Source organism: Asparagus officinalis, chromosome 3, assembly GCF_001876935.1.
Source record: "Asparagus officinalis chromosome 3, Aspof.V1, whole genome shotgun sequence".
In the NCBI taxonomy this organism is placed as follows: Eukaryota; Viridiplantae; Streptophyta; class Magnoliopsida; order Asparagales; family Asparagaceae; genus Asparagus; species Asparagus officinalis.
This window is the reverse complement of record NC_033796.1, coordinates 110657170-110669823: the sequence shown is the minus strand read 5'-3', so window position 1 is coordinate 110669823 and position 12654 is coordinate 110657170. Positions and strand designations below refer to the sequence as shown.

Genomic DNA, 12654 nt, shown 5'->3' with positions numbered 1-12654 from the left:
GGGACATTAATGCTACGGAAATAAAAAGTTAAATCAAAACTAAAAGAATCAAAAAGTAAAAAATGGAAAAGAAAATGAAATCCTGAATATCTACTGATGCTGATATATGTAGGGCATCCTGTGTTGAGCTAAGAAATATAGATCTCGTGATGACGACATAATCGCAGAAATGACATAGCTCATATACCTACTTGGAGAAAGCTCAAGCTCTCAAATTAATTAAACAATTAGAGGAAAATTAACACTTCCTGCCTGGAAATTTAAGAGCAAAGAATTGATCAATCACTTCCTTTTTACCACGAGAATATGACTGTGGATAGTTTCCTGAAAAAATAGTAAGGCCGTGAATTATGAAAATTCCAGCAGTTAGCGCACCCCCTTAAAGCAAGAAAATAATGAGCAAAAACATCAGATTCATGCTATCAGTAACAAACAACATGAATCAATAATGAGCTGCAGCCACATATTGACAAAGTAAATTAAATTGCCAACAATTTCAAAACTTACAAAGAGTATAATAAATTCTACTCTCTGAATTTTGCAAATAACTCATAGTAGTAATTCAGAGAAATAATTGTTAAATCGAAGAATGCGCTCAATTCAGCAGATCTAAAACCAAAGAGAGAAGAAGAACAAACAGAAGATCACAGCATATATATATATACATATCGGTCATAAACGTCTCAGCCTGTCCATGCATTCCCACAGCTGTCCTGAACTTTCTCGTGCGAAAGCTCGTTCCATCCGTGGCGGAATCAGAGACAGTTCAAGAAAGCTGTGGAAAGGAATGAAGGGGCTGGCTGGGGATTGAAGGAGCTGGAGCTGGAGCTCATGAAGCTGATACCTCACTCAATATTTGAGATCTGGGCTTGCTTTTTAATGGCAGAAAAAGTGAGGGAGGCTTAATTATTATCCTCGTGTGGTTGGTACCTTTGGTGAAATTTTCTTTTTTGAAGTGGACCCTGAGAGAGTGAGCTTCTGTGCTTATGCTTGGCCAGAGGACGGTAAAGTCCTGCTGCATCTACGTGAAGAGAGGGAGCACAAGCGCATGTCATGCTTATAAGTGGTCTTTATTAATTTATTGGGTAAATTTCACCAGAACCCCATGACTTTTGTACTGTACCTCACAAACCCACCTGAACTTTCAATTTATCCCGTTGGAAACCCCCTTAGTACTGTCAAAGTGCATGAACTCGAATTCTTTAAGTATTGGCTGAATTGCTAATCACTGCTAAAACGGTTCGGTTGGAAAATTGAAAGTTTAGGGGGGGTTTTGTGAGGCATCTCTAAATTTTAAGTTTCAGGGTTGGGTTGGGTTGGTAGTGATATTTTCTTAGGGTAAATTACATAAAATTTCTTTACTTATACGTTCTATAACAATAGATTCCTTCCTTTTATGAGTGGTGAGACTTATCCTGCTAGTTAATTATATAGAGCAAGTAATTCTCATCATTTCATCACTTAAAAGATCAATTTATTAACTGTTGCCTCATATCCGCTATTACGCACATCAGTGTGCGTGTACACAAATATATATGTGGAATACATGTTGAGAACTCATTTTAGTAAATTAGCTACTAATTAAGAGATAGATGAGCTGCGAGGCTCACCTTGCTAGCTATGTTAGAGCACGTGAATCGTGTTAGAACGTTGTTCATACAATATCTCTTATTTGAGGAATAACAAACTCTTATTTTTTAGTGATAATTATTTGAGATGATATAGTTTAGGTATAAACAGGCATACAAGAGATACGAGGCAAAACGATGCAAAAAACAATATGAATGTTAATTTAAGCCTTCACACTTCGATGCCCTTAAGACAACCATCAGTAGTCAATAGTCAATCAATGGATTACAATGCACAATTGGAGAAAAACAAAAACAGGATTCAGTACCATCAATAGACTACAATGACTCATTGATGGTCAGTTACATCATCGACGGACTAGTGAACATTCAATAAATTCCAGAAACCAAAATACAAATCATCGATGGACTACTGGGCGACCATCGATGATTAGTAGGGGCCATCGATAGTCGTTATTATCAATAGTGACGACACTGATTGGAAGAATTAGTAAATTTAATCTCAACTGTTCGTCGACCCCTTTTGCCTCTAATTTCTACTATGATTCTTATATATCTTTCCTTTATTATCAAAGGTCATATAATATAGAAAGAGATCATATTTTCAAAAGGTTCATGCTTTGAGAAATAGAGAGATTTATTCTAGGTTTTGGAGAGAGAAGTTGATTTGTGATTTCAATCTCCAGAGCCTCGTCAAAATCTTTCTCGTTGCACCCGACATCTAAGGATTGTATCAGGGAGGAGAGTTGCCTTTGCGTTCAACATCATCACCGCTTCTTCATCGATCTTTGCTTATATCTTTTGAAGAATGGTTTGATTAAAATTGTTGTAAGATCTTTTTAATTAATTTGCGCTAAAACTATTTGGTTGATTTGTTATTTATCCTTTTTAATAACGTATTCAAACCAGTAATAATTGAGGGTTGGGGCTAGCTAGGGTAACGTTTTACTCATCTTTAAGGAGCTAGGTTAAACGACTAGTTACAGATAGATTTTAGGGTACGATCTCTATAATCCTACTGAATCAGGTTGTGATTTAGGTGAATTCTGGTCATAACAAGAAAGCCCATTCATGAAAAGGAAGAGAGGACATAGGATTTCTATCCGAACCATAATAATTTTTTTTGTGTTCTCTAGTTTATTTTTGGTTTGCTTTTTTACTTTTATTTTGATATATTTTCACTACAAATTCTGTGTTTTAGCGATAATTTGCAGCAAACTTATTCACCCCCCCTTTAAGCTTGCATCCCAGTTCCAATAAGTGGTATCAGATTCTCGTTACCCATCTTTAGGTATCATAACCTAGGGTAGTGATGTTATGTCTTACCGCCACAATGGCTTGTCCCGAGGGACACGTTGTAAATCGACTTTCGCTTTTCAATAGGAAAAATACATCTATTGGAAAACACATATGAAAGTCTTTTTGATGTCCACCAATTATGATGTTTGGGAGTGTGTTGAAAACGGCTACAAAGAACCCACTACTATTGTAGAATGAGTTTCAATTGTCATTCCTAGGGATAAGTGGTCACCACAGGAGAAACAAATATTTTCTTTGAATTCTAAAATTATGAATGCTCTTTTTTGTTCCTTAACTGCTGAAGAGTTTAACCATATTTTAAATTATACTGCTGCATAGAAAAATTGGAAAATGCTGTAGGTTACACATGAAGGAACATCACAGGTAAAGAAGGTAAAACTCACAATGCTTGTCAGCAACTATGAGAATTTCAAAATGAAGGCTTCAGAAAGCATTCAAGACATGTCTGCACGATTCACCTATATTGTGAACAAATTAAAAGCTTTGGGAAAGGAGTCAAATAACTAAGAGATTTGTAGAATAATACTTCGTTCTTTATCTAGAAATTGGGAATCTAAGGTAACGACTATTGAGGAATTGTAAGATTTTTCTAACGTAACTTTTAAAGATCTTGTAGACAATCTTTTTATGTATGAAGTTCGATTAAAAGAGAAGAGAATATGCTTCAAAAGTTGATTCCAAGAAGAAGACATCAGCCCTGAAGAACAAAAAAAAAGTACTAATCCAAGAAGAAGAAAGAATCAAGCTCGGACTTAGATAATAACAATGAAAGTGAGGTAGGATTAGTAGTAAAAGGATTCAAATCTTTTCTGAAAATAAAAGACGGGCAAAAGTTCATGCAAAATAAACGGAATCAAAGTTTCATAAAGGTAAAAATGACTAAATATGAAGACTTAGATTCTGAAATTATTTGTCATCGTTGTAGGAAACCTTAAAATTATAAAAATGAATGCCCTCACCACAAGAGTGATTACAAAGAAAAGAACAAAAGCTTCAAGTTAATATCATATTACTCCTTGAGTGAAAAAGAAAATTTAGATGATGACTAAATGTTAATGATAAGAGTCATTATATTATGGCTACTGTCCAAATTGTGAAAGGTTCAGGTAGTAAACTTTTAAATAAGGAAGTCGAGAGATAATGAATAAGGAAGTACATGGTATTTAGATTCAGGACATTCTCGCCATATGACAGGTAAGAAAGACTTGTTTCTTAGTCTCGATAAAAGGAAAGATGGAGATGTGACTTTTGGAAACGACAACAAAGGTAAAATTTAGGAGTTGGTGAAATAATTTTCTTTAAACTTCTTAAAGTTTTACTAGTTTATAGTTTAAAACACAATTTTATTTTCATCAATCAGCTTTGTGACAAAGGTATGTCTATTCCTTTCGAATCTAATGTGTGCTAAATAATTAATTCAAAAATAGGTTCGATTGTACTTACAAGAAATATACATGCTAATTTATATACTTTAAACTTCAATTATGTTAAATCTAATATTATAAAATGTTTAGTTTCAAAAGGAGAAGATGGTAAGCTTTGGCATAGAAGACTTGGACAAGCAAGCATGGGTTTATTATAAAAACTTTCAAAGAAAAAAATTAGTCAGAGCTTTGCTAGTGACTAGTTTTAGAAGTGAGAGTTTATGTGAGGCGTAAAGGTAAATTTATAAAATTTTCTCATAGTTTGAAGAATCAGGTGAGAACTTCTAAACCTTTGTAATTACTTCACTTAGATCTTTTTGAACCAGTATCCACACATAGTTTAGGAGGTAAGAGTTTTTTTTAGTTATGGTTGATGATTACTCTAGATTCACGTGGATCATGTTTTTAGCCAAAAAAGTGAGTGTTTTAAAGATTTTAATTTTTTTGAAAGGAGTTGAAAAGGAAAAAGGTCTCCATGTTCGTACAGTTTGAACTAACCATGAAGGAGAATTTAAAAATGAATTTTTTTGAAGAATTTTGTATTAAGTGTTTGGGGAGAAAGTTGATGTATTTATTACAGTGTTCATTACAACTTCAATCATTACAATAAAAATAAAAAGATTAGTCTTTTTATAAGACCATTACACAATGAAAACCAAAAAAGTATAACTCTCATCAAACAGCCCAACGGGTGTTTATCGCCCGCTGCTTACGTGAGATCTTGGCATGTGATGGGGATGTTGATATCCATGGACCACCAAACGATCAGATCAGATCCGGAGCTTCGTCGATTCGCAAAGAAATCAAGAAGCCGAAGCAATTATCTCGACAACAGCGAGATAATCACTCTTCTCGAGATCACCGTAACGAGGCAATCTCAAGGCAAATGATTGGGAAGTGTAGATCTAACGAGCTCCTCCTCTTTATGCCGATGAACTCGATCTGATCTCCTCCTCTCTTTTGAAATTCGTGCTTCTTCAGTCTTCAATTCAGCAGAGCTTCACCAACGCTCTAGAATTCCAGATCTGTAAAAATGAAGGCCCTGGGGCTGTATTTATAGGCTTTGGGACCTCTGTTTTTGGAGTGAAATTCAAAAATTTTCTTTATTATCACTAGGATAATTCCATAAAATATTTAATCCGTTGGGGATTTTATAATAAAAACTTGCTATTCTTGTTGAAAAGAGATTAACAAGTTCATTGGGGGATTTGACTGTTAGAGGTGTGATGTTAACCTAACAGTATTTTATGGGCTTATCGCTCTATTGAAGAGAGTCGATAAGTTGGTTTGATCGTCAGCGGTGTGATGTTAACTTGACTAAAATTTATGGACCTATCGCTCTATTAAGGAGAGTCGATAAGTTGATTTTGTTAGAGGTGTGATATTAACATGACAAGAAGAATATTACGATCAGGGTAATTTTGAGGACCTATCGCTCTATTGGGGAGAGTCGATAAGTGGATTGTCAGAGGTTTGGTGTTAACATGACGGAAATTTATGTTGCGATTAGAGCAACTTTGGAGACTTATCATCCTATTGACGAGGATTGATAAGCGGATTGTCAAAGGTTTGGTGTTAACATGATAGGAATATGTTGCGATCGGAGTAACTTTGTGGACTTATCATCCTATTGAAGAGGATTGATAAGTGGGTTGTCAGAGGTATGATGTTAACGTGACAGGAATGTGTTGCGATCGGAGTAACTTTGTGGACATATCATCCTATTGAAGAGGATTAATAAGTGGGTTGTCAGAGGTGTTTGATATTAACGTGACAAGAGAATGTGTACTTGTGACTTGCACAAGATTTTGGGAATTAGCGTCTCGCTGAGGAAACTTGATAGGTGAGTTTATCATCAGAAGTGATGAATTTTGATGCTTGTGATTTGAATAAGATTTTGAAGACTTAGTGTCTTGCTGGGGAAGATTGCGATTTGTGCAATTTTGAGGACCTATCATCCTATTGGTAAGGATTGATAAGTTGATTGTCAGAGGTGTATGTTGTTAACGTGACAAATTAGGAGTAATGCAAGTTGAATGCATACTCTATGGGGATGATGATCGTCAGAAGTGTAATGTTAACTCGACGATGTGAAAGATTCGTTACTCTTAATCCAATGGATTCCATGTAACCAACCCCCAGTCTTGATTAAGACTTAGCAAGGGAATAAAAAGAGGTAGACAAGGCACATCGCCTAGTGGGGTACTATCCATGAAGTCGAAATAGAGGCACATCACCTGGTAGGTCATTATCTGATGAGTTTGACTATCAGAGGTAACTGTTAACATGATAGTTTTATGGACCTGCCATCCTATTGAAGAGGATTGGCGAATTAATAGACTATCAGAGCTAACTGTTAACGTGATAGTTTTGTGGACCTGCCATCTTATTAAAGAGGATTGGCAAGCCGATGGACTATCAGAGGTAAATATTAACGTGATAGTTTTATGGTCCTGCCATCCTATTGAAGAGGATTGGTAAGTTGAAGGACTATCAGAGGTAAATATTAACGTGATAGTTTTGGGGATCTGCCATCCTATTGAAGAGGATTGGCAGATTGATGGACTATCAGAGGTAACTGTTAACGTAATAGTTTTGTGGACCTACCATCCTATTGAAGCGGATTGGCAGATTGATAGACTATCAGAGGTGATCATTAATGTGATAAATTTGGTAGACTTCGTGGCTGACAGAGGTATTCTATTGAACATGACAACTCAGAAAATTTATTATTCATAATCCAATGAACTACAAATAAACCAACCCCCAGTCTTGAACAAGTGTAGGGGGAAAAAGGAGCAGACATGTCACATCGCCTGATGGGCCACTATCTAACGAGCTTGACTATCAGAGGTAATTATTAACGTGATAGTTATTAGAGACCCTGGCATCCTACTGAAGAGGATTAGCTTCAGTGGCCGTAGTATCTTCCCCTTCTGACTGAGAAGATTGGGCTGGGTCCGATTGCTCAGGCTGATCCTTCCTATTTTGTTCTTCAGCTTTGATCCTGATAATAATCTTTTGAGCATGTTCGCCTTGAGAGATTAGTTGTCTCCAAGAACGGCATTCTGCAATTCTTATTCGGACTAGGAGGTCGGTTTGCAAGTTGTGTCGACAGGTCTTTACCAGTGTAGACTGTGTCATACCTGACGAACATCGTAGAGCCATATTTCGAAACCTCTTGAAGAAGACTTTGACGGACTCCCTTTTCTTCTGCTTAGTGGCGAGAAGGGTATGGATGGAGACTTTCGTATCCTCTTCAAAGAATCTCGACAGGAAGAGTCTCTCTAGATCCGCCCACTTTTGGATACATCCCGCAGGCAGTTTCCTGAACCATTTAAAGGCAACTCCCTTGAGGGTGCCGATGAACAATCGAGCTAGTATGGCATCGTTTGATATCACATTCCCAGTCTGTGACTTGAAATGATAGATATGTTGGTTCGGTGATCCCGTACCGTCAAAAGTTTGTAGCGTCGGGACTTCAAATTTTGAAGGATAAGGGGCTGCATTCCATTCGGCAGGATAGGGCCTGACAACTCCCTCATCTTGGAGCTCGCTTCTGTTAGCAATGACATTGAGACGGGCTTCCAATTTTTCCTTTTTGACAGACTGGAGATTCTTCTCGTTCTCAGTCTCTTTTGCTTCATCAGAGGAAGATTCCAGGTTGTGGGCTTCTTGATCAGAAGCAGCACCATCAACCACTTTTCCCTTTCCTTTGCTTGTGTGAGGTCGGGATGAAGATGCTTTTTCTCTCCTGGAAGATTCTTGTCTAGGTGGCGAATCTATCTCCTGAGATTTGACCTTGTCTGCAACGATTTGAGTCAACAGGGCCATGAGTTCATTGATGGCCTCCTGCTGAGATTTGAGCATGGCCTCCTGCTCGTCAAGTCTCTTCGCGAGATCTTCATGATTTCCCATCATATAAGTGGAGCTCTCATGTTCAACAAAAGAGCTTGATGATTGGGACTCTGCAATGGCTAAGTGTTCATTATTAGAATTGGTTCATCTGGCTAACCTCCGATAGTTGACAGGGGGAATGGTTCCCGTTCGCGTCCGAGTGCATTAGTAGATTCCTTCAAACTCGTTAGCGATTTCTCTAACGGTCGGTGAACGACTTGTCTCAGAGTCATCAGAGCTAGGACCAGAGGCATTCTCTCTACCGATCACATTGATAGTGACTCCAGGATACTCGGTCTCTGGAGACTTCTTCCTATGCGAACGTCGTCGTTGGTTAGGCAAAGCAACGTTCGTTAATTGGTCGAACACCAACATTTTGGATGCATATGAGTAGCATTGATATCCCGAGAGGACCGTAGGGATCAGTCATTCACATTGGAATGAACGAATAATTTGTTGCATCGGTCTTTCACTCGATATGAACTCTCTCAAATCTATTGTAAAGATTCGAGGAGAATTACTCACTGATCGTGAGGTTTGAACTGGAACCCCCAATCTATGATTGGACATGACTGGCTCTTGATGGACATGAATCTGGTTTAGATGCCTTGGATCCATGAACTTCTTATATCCGCCTCTCAATCTAGTCGCGCTACGCAGAGTATTCGGGGGTCTCGCTGACCGGTCAGCGGCGGCGCGCCCCTGGCCAGGGGGTCCGGGGGGGATGGAATACCCCCCAGCGGGGTTCGGGGCAGCGCCCCGAAGCTCCACGGTATACACCAGATTCTGTATTGGATTTGGAACATGGGACGCGAGGGTCGCGTTTGGCACTTGAGACGCGAAGGTCGCGTTTGGCACTTGAGACGCGAAGGTCGCGTTTGGCACTTGAGACACGAAGGTCACGTTTGGCATTTGAAACGCGAAGGTTGCGTTTAGCACTTGAAACGTGAGGTCCGCATTTTGGTTTGGCGACATGAGGGTCGCGTTTTGGTTCTGGGACGCACTCCTGAGAGTTGCGTTCTGCCAGATCAACGTAGTTTTGACGTCTGTGTTTTGATGTTGGAACGCACCTCTGAAGGCTGCGTTTTGATTGCACAACGTGCCACAGAGGGTTGCGTTTAGCATAAGCTAAGCCCACTCCTTCAGAGGAGGGGCTGTTCGAGCAATCTTGGCTAAACGAGAGGGCTTCCTTCGGCATAGGAGCAACATTTGGAGCTTTAGTCTCCTTGAAGATTTTGCGGATCTTGCGCATATCCTTGGGGCTAAGGGATCCGGAGGAGATTGACTCCTCAAACTTGGCTTGATCAAACTCTACCACGAGAGTTTCGACGGTCGTTCCAGTGAGATGAACATCGGATTGCACCACCACTTCTTCGTTAGAGAAGCTGTTCTCCAGCAGAGTCGCCATCTTTTGTTTGTGGAAAAATTTGGAGTAAAAAGACAGTGAAAGAAAATTGACTTGTATTCTCTCAAAATCGATTACAATTTGGATTTTCTGATTACAAAAGAGAGGAGAATGAATTTGATTCTCCCCTTTGTTTAAAACTGGGTTCTTCACAGTAGCGATGGAGTGCCTCCCTCGAATGCTCGCGTCGAGTTTGCTCTCCGTTGACGATCCGACGTTTTGCTTCACTGGAACGATGTCTTCTCTTCACGGTTTGACACTGTGGAGAACTTGCGTGGCAAGTTTTAGAACTCTGAACGAGTTTAGAAGAACTCTGTAAAGAGTTGATTTGAACCGAAAATCGTTTAATAAGCCAAGGCCGAAAGCTCTCAGGACTGCTCCCAAAAGATGAATGTCGGTCTCTCTTTTGTGCAGTTTTGATCTTCAAAACTCCAAATCGAAGATCCCCAAGAAGAAGCCAAAGATCTCTCCAAATCGAAGATCCCCAAGAAGAAGCCAAAGATCTCCTCCTCGCTGCCAAGTCTCAGATCCAAAAATCCAGCCGATCTCTTCCAAAGTTTGCCCAAGGATCTCTTCTGCTCCAACCCAACCGAGAGCCAAATCCCCTCTGCTCCAACCCCTAAACTGAATTGATTTTCAGTTATTTATAGAGGATTAAGGGGGTGTAACTACCCCTTAAATCACTTCTAAGTGGGGTGTAACCGCCCTCCAATCACGGAAAACAGTTTTGGAACTGTTTACGGGTTTAAGGGGTGTAATTCCCCCTAAAATGGCTCCATAATGGGGTGTAACCGTCCCCATTAAGTGGAGATACGGTTTTAAAACCGCTCAGGTTCTGTTTGAACCAGTCAAACACAAAAACGTGGGTCTGACCCTAGTGTTTTGATGTTGCAACGCAGGTTCTACTCCGGCGTTTTGATGTTGCAACGTGGGTCCGATCCCAGCGTTTTAATGTTGACACACGGGGAGGACCTCCGCATTTTGGTGTTGATGCGCAGGGATGACCTCTGCGTTTTGGTCTTAGAACGCGGTGATGAGTTCCGCGTCTTGCTTCAAAGAGATTATCAATAAGTAATTTCTTTTGTCATAGCGTTGCAAAGACCATTGTCTTGTAATCTTCATCTTGGCTCCTTGAGAATATGAGAGTCGTCAGATTGTAACTCTCGATGTTGATTGTGAAGCCTGTTGATTAGAGCTTTCATCAGTTGTTGTGAAGGTCGTCAGATTGTAACCTTCATCAACCTACGTAAAAGTCTTCAAATTGTAATCGTCAGATTGTAACCTTCATCAACCTACGTAAAAGTCTTCAAATTGTAATCTTCTGGAAGTCGTCAGATAGTAACTTCCATCATTGGTGTTTTGATGGGGATCAGCTATCTATTGTCTTTTTTAGACAACCTACAGTCTTCTTCGAATTTTCCCACTAAACACTATTTAAAATATATCTAAATTTGTTTTATAAACTAATATAATTTCTTTTATTATTTGTTTCACAAACTTTTCTATGATATCTTATTAGTTTGTGTGTGATTCTTAATATGATATTTTAATGTGTTTCGTGTGTTTTGAAGTTATTTTTGCATCTCTTGTGCTATTTTTCTACAAATCTCTTTATGAATTGGTATGTATTCCTCTTCCTTACATCATTGGATGTATAATTTTTTCAAGAATAAGTTATAACCATTGGTGTGTTTCATCTTTTGCTAATAGCAAAATAGGGGTAAAAGTGGAAATTTTGAATTTTTTGCATTAATTGTTTTATAATTTATGTTGTGTATGCAAAGTTTTAGGGGGATTTTTGTGATACATATACATGTTTGCACTTTCATGAATGCATGAATGTAGGGGGAGCTTTGCATTCATTCGCATAAAAAAGTATTTATGCACTTATTTTTTGAAATATATATAAATATCTCAAAATACATTATATTCTGTATTTTAAATTTTGAATTTTCTTATTATCAAAAGGGTGAGATTGTTAGAATATTGTTCGTATAATATCTCTTGTTTGAGTAATAACAAACTCTCATTTATTATTGATAACTACTTGAGATCAAATATTGTAGGTATAAATAGGTACACGAGAGATATGAGGCGAAACAATGCAAAAAATCAACATGAATGTTGATTTCAGCCTTCACACTATCGATGGTCATGAGGCAACATCGATGGTCAATAGTCAATTGATGGATTACAGTGCACAATTGGAGAAAAATAGAAATCAGATTCAGCACCATCGATGGACTACATGACCCATTGATGGTCAGCTACATCATCGATAGACTATAGTGAAATTCGATAAATCCTAGAAATCGGAATTTGAATCATCGATGGTCAATATGGTAACCATCAATGATGAGGAGTGGACCATCGATGTCCATGATTTATCATCCATTGTGACAATGCTGATTGGCAAAATTAGTGATTTAATCACAACCGTTCGTTAACCCCTTTCATCTCCAACTTCTACTATGATTTTTATATATCTTTCCTTTGTTACTAAAAATATATAATATAGAAAGAGATCATATTTTGGACATGTTCATGCTTTGAGAATTAGAGGTTTTTATTCTAGGATTTTGAGAGAGAATTTGATTTGTGATTTCAATCCCGGGAGTCTCGTCAAGCTCTTTCTCTTCGTACTCAACATATAAGGATCGTCTCAGTGAGGAAAGTTGCCCTTTGCATTCAACATCAACACTGCTTCTTTATCTATATTCACTTATATCTTCTAAATAATGGTTTGCTTAAAATTCATGTAAGATCTTTTAATTTGTGCTTAAACAGTTTGACTAGTTTGCTCTTTATCTTGTTTTTTAATGACCTACTCAAGCGAGTGAGAGTTGAGGGTTAGTGCTAGGCGTTTTACTCATCTATTAGGCATTGGGTTGGGCGACTGATTTTGGATAGATTCAAGGGTGCGGCCTTTGTAAGCCTGCTGAATCGGGTTGTGATTCAGGTGAACCTCTGTCATAGTAAGGAAGTCCCTTTGTGAGAAGGAAGAGTGGACCTAGGGTTT

General features: G+C 38.4%; 1 protein-coding gene across 1 annotated transcript in view; it reads right to left on the bottom strand.

The window, feature by feature from the left end:
• The window catches only part of LOC109835598, a 34516-nt gene continuing 22100 nt past the window's right edge, over positions 239 to 12654 (bottom strand). Inside the window, exon 2 of the mRNA XM_020403570.1 lies at positions 239 to 324. Coding sequence (XP_020259159.1) covers positions 239 to 324 — 86 coding nt within the window. The remainder of the gene's footprint in view (positions 325 to 12654) is intronic.